Source organism: Myiozetetes cayanensis, unplaced genomic scaffold (assembly GCF_022539395.1).
Source record: "Myiozetetes cayanensis isolate MyiCay16 unplaced genomic scaffold, myiCay2020 scf10, whole genome shotgun sequence".
Classification (NCBI taxonomy): Eukaryota; Metazoa; Chordata; class Aves; order Passeriformes; family Tyrannidae; genus Myiozetetes; species Myiozetetes cayanensis.
In genome coordinates, this window is record NW_026086605.1 from 14,620,923 (window position 1) to 14,648,589 (window position 27,667).

The following is a 27,667-nucleotide window of genomic DNA, read 5'->3' on the forward strand; positions in this document are numbered from 1 at the left end:
ACGGCCACCTCTTCCCCAGCCACGCATACCAGATAGGAGGTATCTCAATTTACACCAGCTGCGACCCTGGCTTTCCGTCCGCAGGGGCGGCGAAGCGCGGGTCCTTTCTTATATTACGATAATTACTTTAGAAAGCCTGACTCACATAAAAAGTATCTCTAAAGATTTACTCGCGGTTTTGTCAATTTTGAAATAGGTTTCTCAGTTTTCCGTCTACTCTAAACTTGCTGGTTTTAATCTCCAAAACAGTCATTGGGAAAGAAAACTGGGGGAGGAGAGACATTTCTATAAAGAGTTTAACTAAAGCACACTAAATATTTTCCCAACATCACCAAATAAACAACAATCCTCCAGCTCCCTATAAACTATTTAAAGCATGTCATATCATCTCTTCTGCTCTTGCCAATGTACTTTCCTTTTAATTTATTAAGCTGATTAGAGCAGGGGCCTGTCTTTTTGTGTATATTTGCAAAATGTTTGGCACCCTTTCAGTCAGTAACAGTTCACAAACACTTATATCTGCATTTAACTTCATTATTATAGGTAGTCTTTTCGATTTTTCCTCACTTTTGTAGAGCAACTGCCTGTGAAAGTGCTTTTTGTAAATGATCTGAGCAGTTGTTGAAGGGTTTCAGCAGAGGAAACCTCTTTGGATGGAGGGGAAAAAAAAGAGAGCGAGAAGAAAAAGCACAACGGAAATCTAAACTGAGATCTCAGGCTGTACAAACTGGCCCAAAAGAAAACGGGGGAATCTCCTTAAGAGGAACATTTTTAGTTCGCTAAAAAATAAACTTTACTCATAAATGATGAAAGTTATTATCATCAGAGGATGTGCTGTACCAAACAAACCTCCATTAGGCTGGGAATGATAAAACAGGCTAGACAGCCCTTTAAAAAAAAAAAAAATCATCATGTCTTTGATTTCCCAAGATATCAACCATGTCTGTTTCTGTAGTGCTGTCAAGTAAATCTGAGTTATGGATGCTCTAAAAGAAGCCAGCAAGGAGAAAATTCAGCAAGTGAAAATTAAGAGTGTTATCCATACTTTACAAGAACACTTTTTTTTCCAGACTCTTAAGCTCCTTCCCTGTGCTACACCATGACAATTTCTGAGAAGAACAAGACCAGTGAAAGTGGTAAGGCTGTGGTGATCAGAGCATGACAGATTCTTTCTATTGAACTTTTTTCTCTTTCTGCAATGCAGTGCCCATCATTTTCACCACAAGAGCTTTAATGTCTGGAATGCAACCTCCTAAAATTGCCAGTGCCTCAAGGTGGGTGTCGCACAGTCTGAACTCCGCTGCTGAAACCATTTTCTAGCATGTTTATGTATCATGTCTAACCTGATCAAACAGGCAGAGGACAGTTGCTTGATTTAATACAGTATCCAGACATTGCTCTTTAATGTAGGTGACCTGGGAAGTTCTGTAACAAGCAAATACATCTGTCTGAGCTAGAAGGACTGGCTGGTTAGGGAGCTCAGCCACAGCAGGAGGAAAGCAAGCCTACTGAGAGAGCTTCCTCCCTCCATACGTGCAAAAGGCAAGGCATCAATCAAACACAACTGCCTGGTCAGGAAAAGCACAGTTGGCAATGTTGTCTTTGCATTTTTGCCAGCATGAAAGGAACACAAACTGGCATTTCCAAATCTAGTCATAGGAAAACAGAACACGTTCTTTTGAGAGTCAATCCTGTACTCACTAGCAGCATAATTAAGAAACCTGTAAAAAATAAAAAGGGACAGGGACAAAAAGAAGGCACTGGCCCCATAAAGATTGTGCATGTGAGCTCTCCCTAGCTGGAACACCACAGGATGACACATGAGAAACTGGGAGGATGAAACAGAGTTTTAGGCAGCCACTGATCAATTTTTTTTTAAATTTTTTTTTTTAACTTTATTTCCAGTTCTGTGAGAAGTTAGATACCATGTACGTGATAGATTAAACAGCATTTGCTGTTTTCCCTTATCTGCCTTACTGTTTTCCTTTATCTGCCTAATTTGATGCATGGTCTCAAAAATACTCTGACAAGCTCAGGGTATCCTGGTCCTGCAGATTTGTCTGTGGAGAGACCTTGTGAGCTCCCAAGGTGTTGATCTCTCAACAGGATTTTTAAGGCACTAGAAAAACTGACATGCACGATTTCCATAACGCTTTGGGAACAGCTCTGGGGGTGGTCAAACCAGGTGCCATCTCAGCAGACAGAAATCCCCTTTGCCCAGTGCCTTTTCAGCAAGCATTAAAAAAACCCCAAAAAACCAAAAAACACCTCAGTGTACACCACCACCCTTGGATAGAGAATGCTCTTTGGCTCCGTAAACTTCTTTTTACTCCCTAATGGCCAGGTTTAAATTCACTTTTGTCTTTCATATCTTGAGAAGCAGCAAATGTGGCAGCAATTTGTCACAGTCAAAGAGATACCAAGGGAAAACACAACAGTGAGACCAGGGCTCTGCAGTGCTCTGAAGACCACAGTAGCCTAAGAAACATTTTCCTCAAAATGAGCCCAGCCCTGAGGAGCAGAGAAATGTGTAGAAATATCCCCATTTCACATCATCATGTGAAAAAGAAAAAGCAATGAATATAAGAATGAATGCAAGCAAGCATTTATCCCACCATCTGGGAGGAGATGCTAGACGTGAAGGAAGAGGTATTACAGGGGGGATGGTAAAAACTGACTGAGACCTTCTATTTTTCTGGAGGGATGCTTCACATTCCAGCAGCAAAAATGAAGGAACCGGACATGAGAAGTAGATCAGAGAGGGAAAATAGGAAAATAGGAAGATGGATGAAGTGCAAGACTGGAGGAGCAAACGAGTCAATTATGAAAAAAAGGAAGGAACTGTGTGCAGGAAATCAACGAGGAGATGGAGCTCAGGGGAAGAAACAGCAGCCAAAATGCTCTCAAATCAGAGATGCTGCTGGGGCGAGAGAGAAAAAAATTGGAATATTTCAGGTAATAAGAAAACTGTAAACCTCTGTCCTCTGCATGTATTTGAATATGGCACCTCTGTCACCAACTCTATTCAGACAACTGAATTCTACAAAGACAGGAGATATCAGCTATGCCAAAGTTGCAAACTGTTGGCTTGCCTTAGAGAAATCAGAAGCAACACATGAAACTCAGAGCTAGAGAGCAAGAGGAGGAAGCACTGAAAATCATGGGTCATACCTGAAAACCAGACAAGTAGATGAAGTAGAAACAAAGTGAAATGTCAGTGGTGTAAACACAGTGAATGCCCAGAAGGAACCTAAGAGATGAAGAGAGTCAGAAGTGAGTGAGTGAGGCCAGCAGTACATCACTGAGCTGTACTCATGGAGGGAGGAGGAGACAGGCTGTTGCTGGATAGACTTTAAAACAGTGCTCTGCTTCCATTGCCCAGCAAAAGCTCTAAAATAAATCCAGAAAAAGCATTCCTCTTTCTGCATAAATTCCACAGCCCTTACAGCAACACAGCCTCACCTCAGCACTGCTTAAGGGCTGACATGTCTGAAGAAGTGAGGGGGGAGGTGCAGAGTCCTTAGCCCAGGCACAGTAGCCTATTGCCCAGAAGAAAACTGCATGGAAAGTGCATATATTCATAGCACAGACATCTTTGTCCTTTCTACCACAGGCAGCTGGGTGTTGCCTTCTCCTTCTGTTAGTCCTTTAGTAACAGCAACATGGAGAAAGCTAAAAATAAAGCTATATAAGCAATGTAATAGGCATGCAATTGCATGTCTCTTTTCTTTGAAAAAATGATGCTCTATTTCCTGTTCAATGGAAACTACAGTTTGATGTTACAACTATTAGCTTTTGACCAAATGCAGAAATTTGACTGAAACAATGACATTTCCCCCTGTATTTACTATTACCATATGTCACTGATTATATATTTAAGTTGCAAAAATGAATTAAATTTCATGGCTTCCTCAAGTTAGACTGTCTTGGAATGGACTGTCTTTTGTTATTAACCAAAATGCTTGGAAAACAGTTTAAATCAAAACAGCAGACTTTTGGTATCATTTCAGGGGAAAATTGGTTATCACAAACCAAGTGCTTAACACATCATCATCCAGAAGGCTGGGTAAAGCTTTCCAAAGCTACAGCAACCATGGCCAGGATAGAGAAAAAGGGTTAATTGAACACCACAGACTCAGAGATGGAAAAAAAAGAGAAAAAGAGAGAGAAAAAAAAGAGAAAGACACTGTTTGAAGCTCCCTTGCCTGGGGTCTTATTCCTTCTGCCTCAGAAGTTATCATGTATCCCACATTACAGTGCTTGTTTGACTTACTTACGGAAAGTATCTTCTCTAAGCTGGTAACAGAGCATTAGGGATAATCACATTGCACATATGTTCCAGGAGAAGCCAGCCTTGTCCTTGCTAGATTTCTTCCTGCTTTCTGAGGGAAAAAAAAAATCTTTTTGTTTCTTTGTTTGTTTTTACTTCTTCTGTTTCCCATCGTGATCTGGACTGCTAACATTTCTATCCCCCCTAGCAGTCTCCAGTGGCTCCTGGCTCTTTTCTAAAGGACCAGCAGACAGCAGAGCCCCTGGGCTCCCATCAACCAGGAAGGAAGTGAATTGCAACCTACAGCCTCTTGGATTTTGACTTCAGACCTTAAAGTCAACGTGATGTAAGGAGACTTAAGTAAACTTCTCCTGTCCATGCTTCCTTCTTCCTCTAGGTCCTGTCTGGACCTGCACTGCTGGAAGAGGAGAGCAGTGACTAGAGAAGCCACCTCTGGCAGGGGTTGTGGATGTTGCAGGCTGTGACACACAAGCTGCAGACAGAGCTCAGATGTATGTAAAGCAGAACCTGAGCAGTGCTGGTGAGTGGAAATAAGGTTGTCATTCCTAACTGAAGACTTAAGGAAGAACAGGTAAGAGAAGTAGGGTTCAGCATAAGAAAAGGACAGCTATGCTGTGCTTGTTGAAGGACTCACCAGGCAGGATACAGACAGGACAGGCCTCAGTGAGAACCTTGAAAATTCATGTCATACTTTGCCAAAGACTCAATCAATTGAGCATGTGCTAAAGCTTAGTTTATTTTGTCTTATTTGGAGCTTTGGAAGATATTTCCTATCTTGACTCATTGAACACGCTCCAACCACACACCTGCAACTTCTGGAGTGCATCCTCTCAGTGAGAGGCTGGCTAGCACGTCATCACTTATGCAGGGCAAATCCTACTGAAAAGCACATCAGACCACAGCTTTCGCACCAGTTTACTTTTACATGTAGCACATGTAAGCTAACATCTGGCAAGAACACAACTATGTCCTGATCAAGATGGAGCTCGTAGCAACAGATGGTGTTTGATACTGCAGGACCAGAGTGGTTCTATCCCTAACTGAGCATTATTCCTCTTTTGCATTTTTACACCCTCTGGCCACATCTTTTTCAGAGTGGATCTATTGTCATTATGGCTTTGCAGTCTCCTCAAGACCATACACCACACTCAACATTGCAGGTCACTGCCTAGCTCTAACACCCAGGTGATTTTGCTTCTACTGAGGCACATCAGCGCATGAAGCAGGGTGCCGATGCAAACATTATATTGCTCATCAGTGTAACATGAGGTTAGTAATATCCTGAACAGAGAGTGCCTCCAGTGCAGGAGGAAACTTTCTCTCCGGGCATACAGTAGCTCTGCCCGCAGGCACACAGGCTGCACCAGTAGTTAGCAATCTAGCAAGCAACATCCGCTGCCTATTTGGGGGTAACGATGGAAAAGCCAGCACAGGGCAGCCTTCAGTGCCACCTCTTCAAGACTGAGAGTTTCATCGTAAAGGGAAAAGCATTCAGAAGAGAAAAACCAGCAACGAAACGAATGTTACTGTGATTCTGGTAGATACAAGATGTGACCAACCACCTCTGCAGCTTTACAGTTACTGTCCGAGATTTTTTTTTTTTTTTTTTTCTTTGCCAGAGCTTTATTTTACCAGTGGAAGTGCGGAGAGAGATTGCCACCTTGTGGTCCCTCCTCCTGCACTGCCATGTTTTTTTCCCACTTGTACTAGCCTAGACCAGTGGTTTCCAAAGTGCTGTCCAAGGACTTCTAGGGACAAAGGTACTATGGACAAGAATACCTTCCAAGTACTTAATTAACTAAAAAAGCAAGCCTGTAATTTTCAGTCTTAAGGTCCTATACTGAGTAACTTACCAGCATAAAACCTTCCAGGAACCTAACCTGCAAGTTAATAAATATTATAAAATTAATATGTATGGCACAGGTACACAGTTTCCAAACAGCAATACAATTCTGCTATGGCAGTGATGCACAAAAATAGACTATCTTTACAATATTCTCAGCACCAAGAAATCTGCTAGAAATTCAGGTCTGATGACAGCCTGGTGTTGCTAAACATTTGGGATGATCTCAGACAATAGTTCTCACAGGGTCCTACTAAGGAAAGTGCAGCTATGTCCTCATCCCCACCACCTTGCAGCTAGGAAGGCAGGAGCAGACTGTGCTGGTCCCTAGTCACTCTGGGGACTGCCTAGGGCAGCTTGTGAGATCTGTTCCTCAGGCAGTATAAGTTTGGGTAAGGTCTGCAAAAGTAGGTTACCAGTTGGCTCCTCCATAAATCGAGCCCAGGTAGAGCGCTAGGCAGTACCAGTGGAACGAAGGGGGAGTGGAAGATCAGCAACAGCTTGTGAAGCAGCACACAGCCCCTGTGAATACCCTGTGCATTTATCCCAGAGAGAGAGAAGATTCTCTCCTAACAGGGCAAGAAGTACATATCTCCCTGACAGCTTTTCATGCCTGTCTGCCTGCTGACATACTGACACAGAAAGTGACCTATTTTCATGGATGTAATAATAAGTGAATAATTAGAATTTTTTGAGCACTTTCTTTTCCTCCATGACATTTTCTGACGACCTTCCTACTTGGCCACTACTGAGCCTATTACAATTGTAAATAACTGACTCTTTTCCAGTTCCCCGGCCTGTTTCAAGGTTGTTGGGGATGATGTTGGTTCAGGGAACACACAAAAGTTTCAAGAGTCCCTAAGTGCATTCTTCAGCATATACTTCTGCAGCCGATAAACCCTGGCAACATTCCCCATCAGGTCCAGACATGACAATAAATGTAGTTACAGTGTGGTACGTTTGTTTCCAATCAAAACCGCAAATCTAAAGACTATCCGCCCCCATTAAAGGAAAAAACAAACAAACTAACCAAACCAACAAACAAAAAAACACTCCCACGGGAAGAAGGTATATGAATTTGAGCTGAAAAGCTTAGGAGTTGGGCCTCGGCAGATAACAGAGGGAGGCTGACTGCAAATCCCAGCTCTAGATACTGCTGACAGAAGTCCTTCAGCAACCCCCGACCGCACAGTGCAAAGAGGGAAGTCCCCGCACCGCAAACCGTAGCCAGTGCACCCGGGATCACACCGGGAGGCCGCCCCGTATCTCCGGGAATGGGCTCTGGGACAGCCCCGTCAGCGTCGCACCAGATGCGGAGGAAGCGCGCGGTGCCGCCCGGGATGCTCCCGCACGGCCCGTGCGGGGCGGGTGGGCGGACGAGCCGCTCGGTGCTCCGCGCAGTGTCCCCGTGGGCAGCCCCGCTCCGCCGGCCCCTCCCGCCGGGGCGCCGCAGGCCGGCTCCCGGTCGCACGTGGCGCGGCGGCTGCCCGCCCCCCGGCCCACGTGTGCCGCCGCCGCGCCGTGCGGAGCCGGCTCCCCGCTGCAGTCCCGGGGCGGCGGGCGGGGGCTGCGCTGCCGGCACAGCGGTATGGCGGCGGGCCCGGGGCGCGGCGGCGGCAGCGGCGGCTGGGGCCGGAGCCGGGGCGCCGTCCTGCTGCTCTTTTTCTCCCTGTCGCCGCGGCCGCCGGCCGGGGCCGCCTGGCTGCTGGGGCTGCGGCCCGAGGACACGACGCCGGGCCGGGTGTCCCTGGAAGGCGGCGCGGTGCAGGCGGCGGAGGGCAGCCGCTTCCTGCTGCGCCTCTACTTCCAGCCGCCGCCCGAGGGCAACGGCAGCCGCGGGCCGGCGGGGGAGCGGGAGCCGCGGCTGGTGTTCATCGAAGAGGCGGCGGCGGGGAGCACGGCGGCGCGGGGCCCGGCGGAGCGGTGCCAGGAGCGCAGCGCCTGGGCCTCGGACGTGGAGGTGGTGGGGCCGCTGCGCTCGGGGGGTGCGGCGGGATCGGCGCTGGCCGAGGTGCGGGTGCGGGAGCCGCGCAAGGGCGAAGCGCCGGCGGCGCCGGGCGGGCGGGTTTTCTCTCTGTGCGCCTGGGACGGGCGGGCCTGGGCGCACCACGGTGCGGCGGGAGGCTTCTTGCTGCGGGTGCAGCCGGCTAGCCCGGCGCTGGGCACCTGGCTGCTGCCGCTGCCGGAGGAGGGCTGGCTGCGGGCGCTGGGCGCCCTGCTGCTGCTGGGGCTGTCGGCGCTGTTCAGCGGGCTGCGCCTCTCGCTGCTCTCCCTGGACCCGCTGGAGCTCCGCGTCCTGCGCAACAGCGGCTCGGCCGCCGAGCGGGAGCAGGCACGGCGGGTGCAGGCGGTGCGAGGCGGCGGCGGCACCTACCTGCTGTGCACTCTGCTGCTGGGGCAGGCGGGGGCCAACGCGGCGCTGGCCGGCTGGCTCTGCGCCTCGCTGCCCGGCGGCGGGCCGGCGGTGGCGGCCGGCGGGCCCCGGGGAGCGCCCTGGCTGCCGGTGGTGCTGTGCGCCGCCGCCGTGTTCCTGGGCGGCGAGGTGCTGCCCTACTCGGTCTGCTCGCGGCATGGGCTGGCCATCGCCTCCCACACCCTCTGCCTCACCCGGCTGCTGATGCTGGCCGCCTTCCCCCTCTGCTACCCGCTCAGCCGGTTGCTGGACTGGGCGCTGCGACAGGAGCTCAGCGTCTTCTCTACGCGGGAGCGGCTGCTGGAGACGCTGCGCGCCGCTGGCCCCCACGGCGACCTGGTGCGGGAGGAGTTGGCCATGGTGCAGGGCGCGCTGGAGTTGCGCACCAAAGTGGTGGAGGATGTGCTGACGCCGCTGGCGGACTGCTTCATGCTCCGGGCCGATGCCGTGTTGGACTTCGCCACCGTCTCCGAGATCCTCCGTTCTGGCTACACCCGCATCCCGGTCTATGAGGGTGACCGGCGCGACAACATTGTCGACCTGCTCTTTGTCAAGGACCTGGCCTTTGTCGACCCCGATGACTGCACTCCCCTGCAGACTGTCACCCGCTTCTACCGCCGCCCACTGCACTGTGTCTTCAACGACACGCGCCTCGACACACTACTTGAGGAGTTCAAGAAGGGTGAGGCCGCCGGGCCACCACCCCCCGGGCTCCCCCTGCACCCCTCTGCACCCCCAATGATTTCCAGGTCAGCAGCCCCCATGGGCAGCCCTGCATGGCCTCCTGGCAGGATGCTGCAGGTACCAGGGATGCTGGGGGGAGTTGGGCCCTGCATGCACTGGTGTGGCGATGACCCTGCTGTCACCTGGTGGAAGATCCTCAGGTGGACTGAGGGCCTGCAGTGCTGGTTGTACCTGTGATGTTATGGAGCCTTCGGCCTCGCACACTGCTGGCTCAGCAGGTGAGCCTGTCCCACAGGGCTCACGTCTCTGCAGGAGTCTCGCAGCATGGGCACGGTGCCTGCCTTGCGCCCTTGCCCGGGCAAGGCAGCATTCACTGCGCTGTTCTGCACAGAGGAGTTTATGACAGGAAATCGCATCTCATTACTTTGCTTTCACATTTTCAGCTTAGCAGTGAGAAGCTGGTCTAAAAAGTGTTTCTGTGTAAGTGGTTTAAAGGCAGAAGAAAAGCCTAAGCCCTTAGAAGGAGATGTACTTTTTTTTTTTTTTTTTGCAGCTGTGACAGCATTCATAATGCAGCAGCTGCCAGCAGCCCCAGAGATGCTGAGAGCTGTATTTCATTAACCATACCTTGAGAATACGCACAGCATGTGTTTTGCCCTCCCACTGGGAATTGTGTTTTACCGCGTGTTACTCGGTACGTCATACTGTGGTGAGTGAGTCTTTAAGAAATGGCTGCAGCAATGACATGCTGCATTATGTAATGCAGAAGGGCAGCATTTGGCTCCTGGGCTGCCTGGGGCTGCTCTGCCGCAGGCAGAGCTGGTCATGTGAGAAAGGCCACCCTGGTCCATTCCAGATAACAGAGAAAGCCTCTCTGTGAGTCATCTCCATGCTCTTTTTTAGAGCTGGGAGGAAGAGAGGATAGGATTTTTCTCGTGCACCGGGAAAGTGATCATCAGATACATGCAGGTCAGCATCTTCTCCAGAGATGCTCAGCTGTGTCCCCACGACTGCTCAGGATCAGAGGCAGAAAAGTTCTGTGTGGCACGCACCATCTGCCCTCCCTGTCCCTCAGCAGGACTGGAGACTTCCAATGGTGCAAATCAGCAAATTCCTGGGTTTAATACAAGACTTTTAGCAAAACCATTGGGATTGCTCTCTGAGTTCAACCTTGGTGAGCTGCAGTAATCCATGCCCGCCCCTGTTCCCTTATGCCAGTTGTCTCTCCTCTTCCTAATTCCTTATGCGCTTCACAGTTCCTTCTTAGCTGTGTCTTCCTGCATGACACTACAACTGTTATAAAGTTCAACTGAGGTCTCTGCTACCTCTCTTGTCTAGAAATGTCAGATGACTTTGGCACCTACTCCCTTGGTCAGCCTCTTCTACAATTTATCTGATTTACTTTGATATACTTCCCCCTCCAAATTTGTTCTCGTACCCTGTGGATCAATAGACCTATAGAAATGGACTTGTGGTTGCATAGCTCCCTGCCTTTTGCTTGCTGTCCTCTATGCCCTCCTAAAACAGACGTGTTCTGTGTGTGACGCTCCCTGAGCTCACAGGTACACTAACAAGTCTTGCTATCTGCCCTACACTTTTTCATGCTAGTCTTCATCTCAGATGAAGATGATCCATCCTTTAAGTTTGCTCCATTAAACTCTTGGCATATCACTTCAGATTATTCTTCCTTTACATCTGCCTGCCACTGTGGCCTTCTCGAGTATTTTACTACAGCTATTTAGAGCTCTTCCTGAAACTTTTTTCCATTCCCACCTCACTTCTACCTGTGTTTTCTAAATTGCACATCTGAAAAGCCTTGCTTTTGGTCTTAGTATATAACTCAGCATGGTGTTTAGCAACTCCAGCTCTTCCCCCATATGTTTTTCTCCAAGTGTTGATGTTCTCTTCTAATTCATTTTCCCCCTATTTCTAGGCATTTGTTCACCTCCAGCACCCTGAGTTTGTAGATAGTCACCTCCCAAGAGCCCAGCACTGAACCCTCCTAAACTCTCTTTTCCCAGTTCCAAATACAGGTTCTTGTGCTGGCTCTCACACTGTGACAGGTGTTTGCTCCCAGCTGCCTTCATCCTTAGCCACTGCTGTGTCAGCCCTGTTCACTTGACCATTTAATTTCTAAAATAAAGATTTCCCATTTGTAATTAAGAATCTTCATCACTGTCTCCTTTTCTGTGTCTGCTTGAATTATGGTGAAGTATTTTGTTTGATCCAATCAAGGTTGCTTTCCATAGCCAAATCTTCTGTGACATCTCCACTAATTAGAAAGTAGGCTGATTGCTTGTTGGCTCAGCAAGTGCTTAATGAAGGCATTCATCACTTTGCACATCCAAGGTGCCCGCAGGACAGCAAATGCTCCCACTGATAAGGCCCAGTCTCCTTCTAGGAAATTAAAGTCTCTGGTAAGGATGGGTATTCATAACCATCTCCAGCTCCTTATGTCCCTGACAAGCCTCTAGAGAAACCTTGCCAGCTTTTCTTTCCTTCTCCTGTGATTAACTCAAACAGGTTTTGTATCCTTTATTTATTTTTGTTATTACAGTTTTTATACAAAATACCCATAACATTTTATATTCTTTCTTTCCTGGATGTGTATGTCTGATCTGTTTCACAAATGATTAATGTTCTGCCACATCCACTATAGCAATAATGTCAATTTTTGCATAATGTATAAGTAACAAAATTTCACTGCCAGAGCTCCTTGCCACAGTACACAAATCTTTGTTCTTGCTTACTGAAAATGTCAAGGGATTGTTAAATACAGCACTTTGGGACTCTTGCTCACACCTCTGGCAGCACTTTAATTTTCTATCTCTCCTCCTACTCACCAGTATCACACTATTATGCTTGTTTACCTGATGCATTTCTTTTCTCTCACTGTTCTGCCCTAGCTATGAAGATGACTGGCTTTTTTTCCTCTCTGGTCTTTTATAGCAGGGTTTGAAGAGAAGTTTTCCTTCATTTGTTTCTAGGTATGCTCACACTAACTTCTTTTGGTTGGTTCCATTAAGATGCATTGATGTTTGCTTTGATTTTAATCCGTAGACAAGTTGCAAATCGCCTCTCCCCCACCAGGACTTTGTGTAGAAGGGATTACCTTCCATGGACCTGTAGCATCAGCTTTCCAAAACATTTAAATTGGTATGAAATAGTAGCATACTCTTCAGTAGCACAAAGGGAGCTAATGGCCAAGTGTGGTTATGGTGCCCAAGAGCAGCTGTGAGCTCCTGGTTGACAAAACCTGGCCCCTGCCCCATCACAGCAGAACCGGTCAAACTCTTCACATCTTCCTCTTCACAACCTTGCTGCTGCTGCCATTGGCTTGATGTCTCTTTTGGCACTAATTCCTGCAGAAAGATGGTTAAACTGGGAGACCTGATGGGAACTGGGAAAAACCCAGAGAAGTCTTGAAACAGCAGCAGAGGGGAGGTTTGGCCTGCTAGAGGGCAGTTTGGACTTCAACCCACAGCCCAAAGGAGGAGGGCAGCTGCAAAAACTGTATTGAGAAACAACATCACAGCACTGTGAGACAGGTTCAGTTGAAGGAAGGAAATACTTGTGCTAGAAGATGGTTTTGACTTTTATCTTCTCATCAAAACTCAGCAGAAATAACTCAGAAATAATGAGGCCTAGACACCCAATTTGTTATCTTTTCAGGCAAGCTAGACAGAGTCTTTATAGAAGGCATACATAGTTGTGCAGCATTTACATAGAAGAGCTAAGTGAAGGACCCTACACAAAATATGTCCTCTCTTTGCTAAAAATAAGAACATACATACCAATATAGTAATTTTGCCACCTGCAACCAGGTGAAGGACGATGAAAATACTGAAGGAGTGAAAAAACTGGCAGACAATTTCTCGGCAATTTGTGTTAATGCATCTCAGAGTACCTGGCTTTATGCTAGGCTCCCATGAGAAAGTACATCAGAGAAATAACTGCACCATATTTAGCAAGCTAAAGCAATGTAGAGGGGCAGATGAGCTTCCTGTAGGATAAACTTCACCTTGGGAATGTGAAGCTAGAAGGAAAGGTTTATGCATTCATTCAGTGTGAAATGCTGTGGGTGGTGCAATCTGTTTCTCCTCCATCCCTAGAAGATAACCAAGCAATGCGTGTTGCAGCTTCAGTCCTGTGTTAAACCTCCTCATGGGGACCTCTTCTGTGAGGTCCACCTCCTTGTTCTGTAGTGCCTTTGAGAAGTCTTAGTCTTACCCCTTCTTAAAGTTGTTTATGGATTTTGTTGACTGATTTCCTGGAGGATTCTATATACAGCAGTGGCACCTTTCAGCAGGTAACTTTCCTCTGTCAGAGGAACAGTAGAAGTTTGCTCTTACGTTCATTTTCCTGCGGCAGGGCAGAGGCTGAGCCGCAACTCAAATTAGCCTTCTGTGGCTTGGTGTCTTTTAAGAGTTACTAAAAATAAATTCAAAAAAAACCCCAAACGTTCAGACTTAGCACAGAAAACAGCCTGTCCTGGGGGGAGGACAGCTCTGCCCTGGTGTTTGTCCTTACATTTCAAAATGCTTCACAGCCTCTATTAGACTTCTGCAAATTGAATGTAGCTGAAGAAGGTGCTTACAGTTTGCCAGGAGCTGGGGTCAGTACCATTTCAGCTGCCTTTTGTACTGTCCTTCTGAGCCTGCAGATGCTGCAAGCACAGAGTGTTGCTTCAAATTTGACTTGGCCTTCAAGAGATTTCAGCAAATGTTATAGCTTCTATTCTGGGCACCTTGATGGGCTGAAGCAGTAACCTCCTTAGCCAGTTGTATGGGTTAAGGAGCCAGTTTTTACCCAGGAAATATCCCCTACACGTCCAGGCAATTGTCAGGCTGAGAGTGGGCGAGCTGCTAATAGACAAACAATTATTTCAGCGTCTCATGCTGCAACTCTGCCTGAAACATTACTGTGCATTTCCCCCCCAGGCTGTGCTAAATCTTACTGTGTAAACCCTAGGCTGCTCTACCCCAGTCTGATAATCCAGGAACAGGCCTGCTCGGAGGAGGCATTCAGCAAATCAAGGAGGAAGCCATGTCCTTGGGGAAGAGGGCACCCCACCACCCATCTACCTCCGAGGGGCTGTCACAGGCACCTTCATACTCAGCTGTGGAAAAGAATAAAATGGTCTGTTACAGACACAAATGAAAACAGTTTTGCATTGGGTCTCCAAACGTTTTTTTAGCCTGAGAAAGCCTTGGCATCCTTTTAGGCTTCCTTGGGATCCAAGTAACATGCAAGGGGACCTGCCATTTGTGGGCAGTCAGAGTCATACCCAGGAGGTCATAACCCTGTTGCACAACAGGTGGAAGATGAGGCTCCATGTCCCCTAGAATCTCCCCCTTACCCTCCTGATCTGCTTTGTCAATGGTAATAGATTAGCTAGTCCTAATATTCCATCTTTTTCACAGCTTTCATTAGGATTAGGAAAAGCACCAATGCAGAATATGAGAAAGGCTACAGGGGGATGTAAGCAGGTGAAATTCTTGTCTCTGAGGAAAGTCTGGATTAGATTAGGATTTACAGTTTTCCCTTTGCATAGCTCTGATTGCTGTAGAGCTGGGTGACCCTGCAGCCCTCTTGGTTATTTCCCCTCTGTTTATGTGTAGATGTGCAGCTTCTCAGGCATGTGGTTTCACCCTTGGTGCAGAGCGAGTCATGGTAACACAAGAGCACAGTCACATACACGTTTCCAGTTCAAGAAGTTCAAGTCAGAGTCCCCACTTATTTTGGATGCAGATGTACAAGGGGGCACAGAGATGCTGGCAGCCCCTGGCCCAGACAAGAGCTCTGAAGAAAAGCACACAGAAAATAGATTTCAGTTACATCATGGTTGTTTCACAAATCGACCTTATTTAAAAATTGCTCTTTTTTTTTTCCCTTCCATTTTGTAGCTGTAAATGGTTCACGACTTGTGCCTGTACCTTTGATCTCCTAGTAACAGCTTCAGATCTTACCATAAAATTTATGAAAATGAATTTCATGCTCAGAATGTTCATCCCATGCAACAAGAGACAAGGCTAAAACATCTTTAACATTCCTCTGGCAGAGCACCTACATAAAAAAATGATAAAGAAGTAGTCTAGGCTATATTTGCAGCCAACAGCACTTTCTTTCCCAGAAGTAAAGGCATTTCCATGTGTTCAGACCATGTTCTCCCATTGGGGGGGATGCTTTGAGGTGGATCTATGAGCCCAAGGTCATTTAGGTGCCTACAAAAAACAAGGCTCCTAAAAATGGGCATAAAAGCTGTAGATATCTGTTCAGATGCTTGCTCCATCTGGAAGCTCTCAGCTGTTTATATTAGCTCTGTAATTTAGCATTTTGAGGCATTAACTTTCCACTGAAGCTGTTGTTTGAAAAGAGCAGATTTCATGTAGCTCATAAAGAATTTAGTGCAGTTGTATCCCATGCTGAGCAGACACTTAATCACCTATAGACTTCCTGTGCGAGAGTAGTCCTGCAGAGGCTGGCGGAGCTATTCGCACAAGAGAAGTTAATTGCCCATTTGTTCTAGCAATTGCCAAACCAAGGCTTTGATTCTCAAGTGTTTCACTGTGCTTTCCTGCATCAGCGATAGCCCTGTAAAGTTCACATGTGACAGCTTGCTAGTGGGGAGGCAGCTCGCCCTTATAATTCATCTCATTTGAGCTATCAGGCACTTGTTAAAATAGCATGGTTTTTGGGATCAGTTTTATAGATCTTAAAGCTGTTTTAGATCAAGTTTGGGGGTTTGTTTAAATTATTTATCTCCCTCTTGTACTCCCACTGAGGCTGACCTGCAGGATAATGGCTGCAGAGGAGAATGTGATCCCTCTAGTGATCCCAGGTCTGTCCCTGTGCCACCCTCTCTCAGACACTGCTTCCACCTCATAAAACTGCCCAGATTCTGCCCCTGTACAAGTGTAGCAGCTCCCAGGGCTGGGCAGAGGGATACAGCTGAGCTTGGCAGCATTACCCAGGAGGGAGCAAGCCATGACCATACAGCCAGGGCATCTGCAACCCCTCCCCCAAATTTATCAGGTCAGAATTTATAGGGTCTGTTAAAAAATGAATAGGAGGAGATGCAGAACCCAGCCGGGTCAGAGCAGGGATGAGGGGCGCAACTTTGCAAATGATCTCAAATCCCTCAGGTGAGAAACTGGGGCAAGTCAGCCCTTTCCCAGAGAGGACCAGCTGGGAGCAGCACTCGTTTGCAAGGGCTGGGACTGGGATCCAGGGCTTTTTGTGACATGGATACCAGCTGGCCAGACATGGGCTGAGATCAGTTCACTTGGCGTGGGAAGTAGCAACCACATGAACTGCAATAATTTTCCATTGCTGGGTACCTGCTCCATCTCTAATGTTGGTGTTAGCCTGGAAACTTAAACCTGGGAGTTTATAGTATGACTACAAGTGTTTATTTTCTGTGAAAATAAAGAACTCTTGAGTGCTCTAACAGCTCTACTGGCTCTACCCCCAGCACGGTGAAACCATGGGTCTCCTTCCAGGCTAACAGTTCTGGCTTATTTCTAGATAATCTCCTTTGCTGCTACGTGAACATGGAGCTGGAATCACATTTCTCTGAGGCTGCTTAGTGTAAATTACAGTGTCGATGTAGGTGTTTGGCCAAAAAAAGAATTGCCTCCATCACTCTCTGACTGCGTTTAAGTAGCACCTAAGCTTTTTGTAAGGGCTTGGTGGTTTTGGGTTGCATGTAAATGTCATTAACAACAAGCTTTCAGCCAAAAGAAATAACTCCTCCTCTCTTCTTGCTCACCCGAGGAGCTGTAGGAGACCAGATGGCCCCAGTGTTTGGGAGCAGAGTTTGGCAAAGGAGACATTTTCAAAAGCTGGACTTTGCTAAGATGAAACGTAGCTGTTGCTGCTGTCTTGCAGCCAATTCCACTGCTTTTTTCTTTTTAAGTACTGTGTTACTTTATTACCCACTGAACAGACAAGATGCACAAACCTATGTATGAAAGGAGTGAATATCCCAATCCAAAGAACATGCTTAAATTTCAGTGGCCCAAGGCTATTGATTTGGGTTTTTAAAGTGCATCTCAGTGCTACTTACCGCAATGTTATGTTCTCATTTCTAAATCTGTAGGCGTGGGAGGCAGCGAGCTGCTCTCTGAAATCTTGCAATAAAAGCTTGGTATGAGGAGGAGGGAATTTATACTGTGGAAAATGCCCAAGATTTGCTGTGAGAAATGTATAGTGCTGATCTTTGGCTGAGAAATGTCATTTGGTCGTCTCAGATCCAGGGCAGGGTTATTTGAAGGTCACATGGTCCCCAGCAAGACGTGTTTCTGTGGGACTGCTAGGCTGCTCCGGCTGTGCTTGTCCCTGTACCTCTGGGGGGTTGAGCCAGAAGGCACTGGTGGGTGAGGAGGGACGTGTGAAGCAGGCAGAAGCCCACCCTATTACCTCTTAATGTATAAACACTGTGCACATCTCCTTGCCTGGAGCAGCGTCCGAGCTTGCTGGGTCGGATTTATAGGAGAAGCAGAGGCAGTTGCACAGCAGGGGAGACTTGCCCCTGTTGTGGGTGACTTTTGCTGCTCAAGGAGCTCAACTCTGAGCCCATGGGGAAAATAAGGTGTTTGCAGCTTTCCAGAGGTCCCTGCAGTGCCCATGGTATAGCTGGATTTGTGCAGGCATTGCAGCAGTGGACTCCAGGGATGAAAAGCAAGCAGAGGGAAGGGAAGCTGTTAGCTGTGGTACTGATAAGGATGCTTTTAAGTTAAGTGAAACCAGAGGTTCAGAATCTGTGTGCACTGCTGAGCAGTGTAGGAGGCACAGGGGCAGTAAGAAAACCAGTGCTGTTCATTGGCAGGTCGAAGAGTACATTTGAACTAGAAACCCAGAAGTTATTTGTGGCTTAGAAGCTGGGTTCTGGTCTAGATGCTGAGCAGGAGCATAAATCAGAGCAGTCAGTAAAGGAAGGGAGACGATGAAGAAGTCAAAACAGCTTACAGAAAGCTGGACATGCTAAAACAAATAGAAATGTTTCAAGTATGCCAAAAGCAAGAAGCTTGAGAATGTGTCAGCAGATCTGCCAGCTTACAAGGGACAAGTGAGGAAGCCAAAACTGTGATTGAGGAACACTGCAGCTTCAAAGCAGGAGTCACTGTCATTGCAGCTGAAGGTCCTGGTCCCACTCTTTTTGTTTAAGGTAACAGAGAGGAGATGCTGTCAAGGGCAGGGCTTGGAGAAGAAGTTCAGGTGCAAGCTGATGGCTTGAAAAGTGTTCAGTGTCAACACCCAGATGGTTCACCCAAGAGTTCTGCAGGAGCTGGTCTGAAAGCTGCAAACAAACATACATGTTTCTGCATTAAAACCAGCTGCTGTTCCAAGGAGCTGGAGGCTTTGCCTATATTTGAAGAGAAGCCTTAGGATCAGTCTAGACAGTGATGGATAGAAATATGAGGGGGAGATGTTCCTGGCAATTTGATGAGAAAGATAATTAGCAACAGAATGACAAAACACCAGGAGGATGAGAGAAATCAGTAGAGCCCAAGAACACACTCACACTTCTGTGTTGGAGAACGTTGTCTCATTGCTCTGTTAAGAGTTGTCTCATGCCAATGAAGCTGAGGGTAAGGAAGAAGCAGCTGGTATAATGTACACTTCATTCCTGCACAGGGGGCTGTCAAAGAGCTGAACAGAGTGACTCACAGCCTTGGTAAAGAAAGCAAGTGGCCCTAAAAAAGAGCCTGTGACATCTACAAATCAGCCTTGGTAGCAGCAGACCTGTCAGGCTGGGTTGCGTATCCAGCTCTTCCGCTTGGGTTAGTGCTCTTGGGGTGATAGTGTCTGCTTCTGAGGTTTGGCTGTGATCTGTGCCTCCCACCAAACCCCATCCACCTGCCCACCTACCATGCTGGGGACACCTCTCACCAGGGGTGGATGTCTCACTGTCCCTCTGCTCTCCCCCTGCAGGAAAGTCCCACTTGGCCATCGTACAGCGGGTGAACAACGAAGGGGAAGGAGACCCATTCTACGAGGTGATGGGCATTGTCACCCTGGAAGATGTCATTGAGGAGATCATCAAGTCCGAGATCCTGGATGAGACGGATCTGTACAGTTAGTGTCCCAGAGCAGCTACTGCGGTTGCAGGAGCCAGGGTGGGAGCCGTCACAGACAGACAGACATGTGGGTAGGAAACAGGCCAGAGCAATTCATGGTGGGAAACACAAGAATGATGGAGAGATGCTGGTCAGGTGTTAGGGAGTCTTGAATGCTCAAGGTAGAGAAACATCAGTGGCTGATGGCTGGACAGGGCCTGACCCAGGGCTAAACATGTATGACCCAACATGTATGTTGGGCATGAAATGCCCATGGGTGGTTCCCAAACTCTTCTGCAACTCTGGGTGATGCATCCAAGCCAGGGCAACCCGGGACTTGTTCCTGAGGAAGAAGTGTGTTTCACAATCCTGCTCCCTTCCCAGAGAGCTGCTCACAAGGCTGTGATGCAGAGCATGTTTTTTGCTGCTCCACCTGCTGTTCCACAGCAGCCCTGCCATAGGGTGCAGCAAGATGTGCCTCTCTATGCATGTGCATGTGACATGGGGCCCTGCAGCTGCAGCAGCTTTGTGGCTGCTGCAGGTGAGTGACTGCTCTGCTCTGCCTGCAGCGGACAATCGGAAGAAGGAGCGGGTTCCCCATCGGGGACGCAAGCCCCAGGATTTCTCCATCTTCAGGCTCTCAGAAAGTGAGATGAAGGTGAAGATCTCCCCACAGCTCCTCCTGGCTACCCATCGGTTCATGGCAACAGGTATGCTTACCCTTGTGCCAGCCCTCCAGCTCCCTGCAGCAGCATCAGCCCTGCAAGGCATCCCTAAGCTATTCCTGGATCAGGCCCCCCCTGCTGAGCAGTGTCCACCTGCCTGGACCCACAGTCTGGGCATCCCACCAGCATGGGTCTGCCTTTGGCTGCCCTCTGGGCAGTGGGGTGCTGAGGCTGCAGGAGGGATCCATGCAGCTCAGAGGATGAGGGGTTCCTGGCAGCCCTAGACCTGCTGAGCATAGCATGCATGTGTTGCCTCCCCTCTAGAAGTGGAGCCTTTCAAGTCCCCCTACCTCTCTGAGAAGATCCTGCTGCGGCTCCTAAAACACCCCAATGTAATCCAGGAGCTCAAGTACGACCGAAAGAACAAGAAGGCAGCAGAGCATTACCTCTACCAGCGCAACCGCCCCGTCGACTACTTTGTCCTCATCCTGCAGGTGCCTGGAGCAGTGGCAAGCAGAGGGTGGCAGGGGGTGGCCCCGTTTTCTCCTCACCACCTTGTTCTGGGCTGCTTTGGCCAGCAAAGATGCCCATGCTCTTGTATAAGACAGCAGGGGTCCCTGCAGGCCTGGGTAGGACAGTGGCTAGGAGCACGGGGTGCCTGTCTGAGAGGGTTTTTCTTCTCCTTCCAGGGGAAAGTGGAGGTGGAGGTTGGCAAGGAAGGACTGCGGTTTGAGAATGGAGCATTCACTTACTATGGTGTCCCTGCCATCATGGCTGTCGTTTCCTCAGGTGAGACCTCTGCGGTCTCCCTTTAGCCCTGCCTTGTCCATGGAGGCAAAGTTGGCTGGAGGAAGGGGCTGGTCATGGGGTGGGGTGGCCCTGCTGCCAGTTATGGGGCAAGTAGGAGCCCTTCCTCTTCTATTCCCACAGCTCCAACTGTTGTTTCAGATAATGATGTGCGAAAAGTGGGAAGCCTGGCTGGATCTTCCTTCCTACGTAAGTATTTTGAGACAGGCTGGGGCCCTAAAACCTCTCCTCTGAAGCACCAGCTGGCTGGAGGAGGGCTGGTTTTTCAGCCCCTGCATAGCAGCTTAGACTGTGCTGAGGTCATCCCTTAAAGAGCTTGGCAGAGAAACAACATGTTAAGGGGCTGATGCAGCAAAGTCCCCACAGTGGGAGTTTGAGGTCCCTTTGAAGTTTCCACCATGTGCTGTATCTCTGCAGGTGGGTCCCAGCACAGCTGGTGCTGCAAGGGGCACTGCCCAAGGGGGCAGCATGCTCATGCCAATGGGAGCAGTGAACCCTGTGACCCTGGGAACAGTAAACCCTGCGACTTCTGACATGGTTCTTCTAAGTCTCAGCATTCCCAAGGCTCAGGGCATGAGATGAACATGGGTCCCACACTGGGGGAATGGAAGCTGCTCGGAAACTGTAGAGATGGGTCAGTTTACCTGTGGGCTATTTGCACTGTATTGGTGGTAAATTAGCTGAGTTGGTGCCCCAGTGCTGATAAATTCCCTGCCTGAAGAAGCAAATCCTTTGCTTGCACAAGTTAAGAGGGAGCTCTTATTAGGGGAGACTGTGAGATACCCCCTTCTTGGCTGATCACCCCTGCAAATATTTAGTCTCTGGTGGCTCAGGATCAGGTTGAGGTGCTGCCCACTCCCAGTCCATCACATCTCTCATCCAAACCCCAGATGCTGCAGTCAGATCTGCAGTGCTGATGGTAAGCCGAGATGCTCTTACTGTCTAATCAAAACAAGAACCCACTAAGTTCAACCTTTAGGGAGATGTAAAGAAGAATGTAATTGAGAGAACAGGGGGAGTCCCTTGCAGCAGGTAACTTACTCTGGTGGGTACCAGTCTTTGTGCAGCTCTAGGGTTCACCTATTTCCTGCTACTTGGTTTGTTTCCATCCAAAAGGCTGGCTCGTGGACTGCTGGATTAACCCCTCAGTGCACATTCCTGCTCCCCCATGTGTCCACAGTGCACTCAGTTTGGACAGAGGAAATCAATGAAGTGGCTGATGTTGCTGGGTGGCCCAATGCCCCCACGTCCTGAGTGATGGTCCTCAGGGCCCCACTGGGACTCACGCAGCCCACAGGCCACAGGCCAGGCAGGGCACAAGCCGCAGCAGGAGCTCTGTCAGTGCAGTCATGCATACCTGCAGTGCTGCCTGCCGGGACACTGCCCGATCCCCATGCTCACTCATGACAATGTCACAAGGTGTTTTTTGCTGTGCAGGCATCCCTACCTGCCATGGGACACGTGTGGCATCACACCCCTGGCCAGCAAGAAAGCAGGCTGGGAAGCAGAGGTGACAACATTTCCCTTGTCAGGCTGGCATCCCCCTTCCTCCTGGAAGGAGAACCCAGCAGAAATGAGTGTGAGTAGTGTATCACAGCTGAGAATTCTGACATTAACCCTTGAGCATTTAACAGTTATTAATTAACTGTTGTTATGCAACTTCTTTATCGGCAGCTGATCTTTGGCATTGGTGTCCTGTGGTAACAGATGCTGTGGGAGGGTTGGGCAGTGAGAGCAAGCAGTGAGTGCTGGTGGTTATCAACTCGTCCTTTGCTCTCATCTGGACAAGGTTGTTCTGGGCAGTGCTTCATGGTGGTGTCTTTTTTATTTGCAGAAGGTTTTTACTGGGGGTGGACATGGAATGGGAGTTACTGGGGAGGAGAGGGGAGATCAGAAAATGGGACTGCAGGGCAGATTTCCCAGGGCAATTTAAAAACATTAATCACAGAGGCAGAAGATGGTTCCTAGAATATTGCAGCCATGCTGCGGGCACAGTGGTTGGAGGTAGGGCAGCCAGAGGGCTTGTATCTCCCAGTGCTTTCGAGGCAGGCACTGGCAGAGAGCAAAGATGAGGCATCAGAAAGTGTTAAGGAAGGAGTGCACCACTCAGCCTGTGTGTTGGTCTCTCTGTGCTCCCCAGTGGAGCCCTGTACCCTGTGGCATGGCCCAGGGATGCTGTGAAGGGCAGCAATCACAGGGAGGGGGAACAACCTGCCCTTGAAATTGTCACTGATGCTGTAACCCATAGCAATAAAACATGGAAAGTGAGTGTCTATGACTTACCCTCTTTGTGGCAATGGGTCAGATAACCCTGGATGCAGGATCCTGGCTTCTTGCAGTTCTGCAAGGATCAGCCCTCCATGGGTAGCTCTTCTCAGCATTGCCCCAAGGCTGTTGAGACCCAGGGCCTTGCAGGGAACTGCAGGCAGCCTGACATGAATCCCTTTGCTTTCAAGGGATTCAAGGTGAATCACCCTCTGCTCGCCCCTGCCTACAGTTGTGGGACTGGGGCAGGGACTGTTGCAGAGCACATTCCTTCTCTGCCATGTGCCTACACACAAAGAAGCATCCCAGATGCCAAGCACAGTGATTTACCTTTCTCTCATTTCCCAGGTGGCATAATCTGACCACAAAGTCCCCTGTCCTGGCAGCGGTTTGCAAAGGGCTAGAGCAGGGTGCCAGCACTCAGGCAGTTGGAGGAAGATGCTTTCTACCCATGCCAAGACTCTAAGGAGTTGTGTGGCTGTGCAGACAGGCCTGGCAGGAGCTGGTTCCCACCCCCCTAACCTCACCTCCCCTTACTTCATCACAGAGCAACCTGTTGATTTACAGCATTCAGGTCTGTGTTCCTGCTGTTGTCCCTGTCCCCAGGACTGGTGAGCACCTCCCCAGAGCAGAAGCAGTAGGGGGTAAGAGGGGAGGGAAGGGATGCTGGAGACAGCAGTGGGAACTCAGACCAGGACTGCTGGCACATGATTCTTTTTCTCATTCTTCCTCTTGGTCTGTACCCCACCCTCACCTCCATCCCTCACCTTCCTCGAGGTCTCCTCCTTCCTATCCTGTCCCTCTCTCTGCAGTGCCTGTCTCAGTGTCCCGTACCTTCGCCTTCAGCAGAGGGGACTCCCTGGCTGGCTCTCCAGGTAACAGAGCATGGCTTTGGCCAGGGACCTCTGCATGTGGCAGGCTCTTTACAGCACCCTGTCCTCAGTACCCCAAGCCCCCTCCACTCTGCATGCCAGGCAGTGCCAGGAGAGGAGTACCCACAGCACCCCATGCTGAGCAGCCCCTCACTGGTTGGAGCATGAGTGGCAACTGGGGACAGGAGCCCTCTCCAGTATGATGCAAATCCCAGAAAGAATGGGATGGGGACAAGGGATAGCCATGGACAGCTTGGCCTTTCTTTGGTGTGCACTTTCTGTAATTTCCTGCGCTTAGCACTTGGGGTTTTGACTTGCTGCTTTTGATGACATTACCTGCAGTCCTGCATGCATGCTGCCCTGCTTCCCTTGCTTTCTGGCAATCTGGGTAATAGAAGGGCATTTTAGAAGCAGAGCAAAGTCAGCATAACGTCACCCATGTAAGGAACAAGCTGCCTTTGTTCCCTAATAAATCACTGACTAGACAAAATCTGTCACACTGTGTGTCAGAGGCCATCAATCAACATGAGTGACAGGCCAGCTTGCCATGGCAGCTTCTGCTCCTGATCTGTCAGTCCGGGTGAACAGGAGCATGCCCTCAAGGCAGGTTAAGCAAACACCCATGGGATACCGGCTGCAACCAGGAAAAGTTGTGCCAAATGCGGTGCAGAAGGTCAGCATTAGCAAGAGAGCTGTCAGTGACAGGCGGGCAGCAGCCCTAACCTCTGCTGCCAGTGCCAGGTCGGATGCCTGCCTGGTCCCTTTGGTTTGTGAGGCTGGCATGGTACAGTCTCCGCCGCCAGCGTGCACCGGAGGAGGACCCTGCCGCAGGGCCCCTGCCAGCCGTGATGTCCTGGGGAATAGCCACTGGAGGTGACTGGTCCACCTTGGCCCTGCACCGGCACTGGGAACCCAAGCAACGCCACGAGTGAGAGTGAGTGTTTGCCTCTCTGCTGTGCCCTCCTGCAGTGAACAGGTCCCCGTCACGGTGCAGCGGGCTCAACCGCTCCGAGTCCCCCAACCGGGAAGACTATGGGGGCAGCAGCACACAACTCCACAGCAGCAGCAACAACATCTACACACCCGACTACTCCGTGCACATCCTCTGCGATGTGCAGTTTGTCAAGGTACGGGCTGGGCTGGCTGGGACTGCACCACCCCGGACACACCTGCCCAGGCACCCTCTTGCCCCACAGTGCCCCAGGAGCCCAGTGGGTGCTGGGGGTCCCACACTCCTGTTTTCCAGAGGTTTGGTGTTGCCAAGTCTCTGGGAGGTCCTGGTGGGGCTTGGTGCCCACTGAGCTGGCGCACGTGTCTGTGTGCCCAGGTGACTCGGCAGCAGTACCACAATGCACTGGTGGCCAGCCGCATGGACAGCTCACCCCAGTCCCCTGACATGGAGGCCTTCGACAGGGATTCAACCAAGGCCTCGACCGCACGGGGAACCCCACAGACACCCAAGGAGGATCCCACCACCCTCTTGAACGAGAGAAACAATGTCATGTGTGAGTCAGCAGCATTCCTTCCCTGGCACAGGCCAATGCTGCATGTCCCCTGGGGGTTTGTGCTGGGACCCTCTGGCATGATGCACACACCACCTCTGAGATGCAGTTGCACATGAAGTGGTGCACATGGGCGTTTGCATGCACACACCTGTGGACGCTGTTTTGTGCCTGCACATGCACGCAGGTGCTGATGTGCAGACGTAATTCCTCATTGCCACGCACTCATGTCCCCCGTGGTAGCGGAACCTGCTGCCATGGCTGGCATCCTGCCTGCCATGTCCTGCTCCAAGGCACACCACTTCTCTGCCCTGCCATCACACCTGCCCTGTGTCCCTGCAGGCAGCCACTCCGAGGGGCTGCACAGTCCCAGTGATTCAGTGTTCCTGCGCATAGAGGGCATCCCCTTCATCCAGGAGGAGCTGGCTGACAACGAGGAGAACATCAAGCGGCAGAGTGAGTCTGGCTGGGCTGCATGAGGGGGGTGACGATGGCTGTGGTGCCCTGAGGCGCTGCAGCCATGCTGGGCTTTTGCAGACAGTGAGTGCTGTGAGACCGTCCAGGAAGCAGAGTCCCCAGGCAGAGAGGCCGGGACCAGCTCATCCCAGAGCAGCTCTGAGGAGACGCTGGGCAAGAGGCTGCTGAGATCTCTCAGTGAGTGACTGACCTGGGGAGGGACCACCCAGGGGAGAGCTGTGCCCCGGCACCCCGCTACCCATGTCAACTGCTCCCCAGCCCTGTCCTTGGGGCACCCTGCCGGGGGCTGGCATGAAACAGCCCAGTTCCCTATCAGTGCCCCAGCAGCAAGGCAAAACTGCTCCTAGGGCTAGCTCAGGCAGAGCTGGCCACCCGATGCTGGCCCAACCCTATGCACTCCCTGTCCTGAGCACCCTTGCTGCTGCAGGTGGGCGCAAGCAGCGGACATCATCGGAGGGTGAGAAGACACCAGAGGAAAGCTCCAATCTCGCCCCATTAATCACCTGAGCAGCAGCGTGACTGGAGCACAGTGCTGGAGGCCCATGCAGACTGGAGGTAGGAACCTGCTTCTTGGTACAGCATTCCTTCCCCAGCAAATGGGAGGTCCTTCAATTTAAGTAACATAAAATCAATTTTCAAGCAGCAAAGCCCAATGATGTGGTTTGGAGCCCATGTAGGCACGCATGTTGTGGGGGGCTGAAGTAGGATCAAGGGATATAGTAGCAGACTAGGTGTCAGAGACTGAGTGAGACCTTGACTCCTGTTTTCACTAGAAACGTGTGTCTTTACCAATATCTCTGAGCCTGGTTAGGAAAGGTGTTGCAAATTTAAGCAGCAGCAGGTCATGGACAGCAAGCTCTGGCCACCTGCACCAGTCTGTGCTTGTGTCTTCCAGGTCTGCAGCATGGGGGTCTCCTGCCATGAGGCTCATGTCCAACAGCAGGAGGTCTGCACTTGCTCGCTGCCTGCCCGCCCACTCGTGCCGCCCCTCCCTGCAGGACTTGTGCAGAGCCCCATCCCCAGGCGAGAAAGGATGTGCCCCTGGCAGGGCTGAACCACCCAGGCAGCCTGGACCAGTTGCTGGAGTCTGAGGGCCCTTGCCCAGCTGCTCTCTGGTAGCATCTGGTCTCAAGGAAGAGGCAGAAAAAGGAAAGGTGGAGAAGTGTCTGTCATGGTGTCCCTGCCGGCAGAGCAGGGAGGGGCGGCCCAACCCAGAACTGCCCTTAGCATCATTTACCATCCCCATCCCAGCAAGGCCTGGAGCCCCTCGGTGCTGCACAGATGTGGTCTCCACCATGAGGAGGATGCGCTATTTGTGGGGTGCCACCTGCAGCTCAGGGCCCCAGCACGTTTGTGCCGTGCCTGGTGACACGCACGCTTGCAGCGCCTTGCTCACGCTGACCATCGACTCTGCCCCGCGCTCCCGAGCCCCTGCTAGGCACAGGGCAGGGAGCCCCACTCACCCCTGAGTGTAGTCCCCTCCCTGGGGAGGGGCTGCTCCATGCTACATTGGACCGTCCTCCTCTCCACACATGCCCACCTGTGTGAGGGAGGCTCGCACCAAGCCTTCGGGTTGGTACAGACCAGTCAGTAGTTTTTGTAGAAGCTGAATGCAACGGGGATATTAAAAGTGATTTTTCCCTGAGCAATGCCCTCTCTGTGTCAATGGGTGTAGGGAAAAATGTGCTAACCCCTCCCACCAGGCCAGGCTGCCCTCATACCCAGGGCCAGGGTGGCTGGAGTAACCGGACTCAGCATTACTGAAGGGAGCAAGTAGAGGAACAGGT

General features: G+C 50.3%; 1 protein-coding gene across 4 annotated transcripts; it reads left to right on the forward strand.

Moving 5' to 3' along the window:
• Positions 1-7,510: 7,510 nt before the first annotated feature.
• CNNM1 (cyclin and CBS domain divalent metal cation transport mediator 1) lies at positions 7,511-27,525 on the forward strand. Of its 4 annotated transcripts, none has more exons than XR_007627432.1 (13): positions 7,511-9,229; positions 19,168-19,311; positions 19,862-20,002; positions 20,282-20,451; positions 20,647-20,746; positions 20,906-20,953; positions 23,842-23,904; positions 24,871-25,028; positions 25,229-25,406; positions 25,746-25,859; positions 25,945-26,057; positions 26,308-26,435; positions 26,776-26,793. XR_007627432.1 is itself a non-coding variant. In XM_050305415.1 (13 exons), the coding sequence occupies exons 1-12, from the start codon at positions 7,723-7,725 to the stop codon at positions 26,385-26,387; spliced, it is 2,820 nt and encodes a 939-aa protein (XP_050161372.1). In that variant the 5' UTR covers positions 7,511-7,722; the 3' UTR covers positions 26,388-26,435; positions 26,776-27,525. The 4 variants fall into 4 exon arrangements, 3 of the variants coding, with proteins under 3 accessions (XP_050161372.1, XP_050161373.1, XP_050161375.1); XM_050305415.1 differs by having other exon boundaries at positions 25,941-26,057; positions 26,776-27,525; XM_050305416.1 differs by lacking the exons at positions 24,871-25,028; positions 25,229-25,406 and having other exon boundaries at positions 25,941-26,057; positions 26,776-27,525.
• Positions 27,526-27,667: the final 142 nt, after the last annotated feature.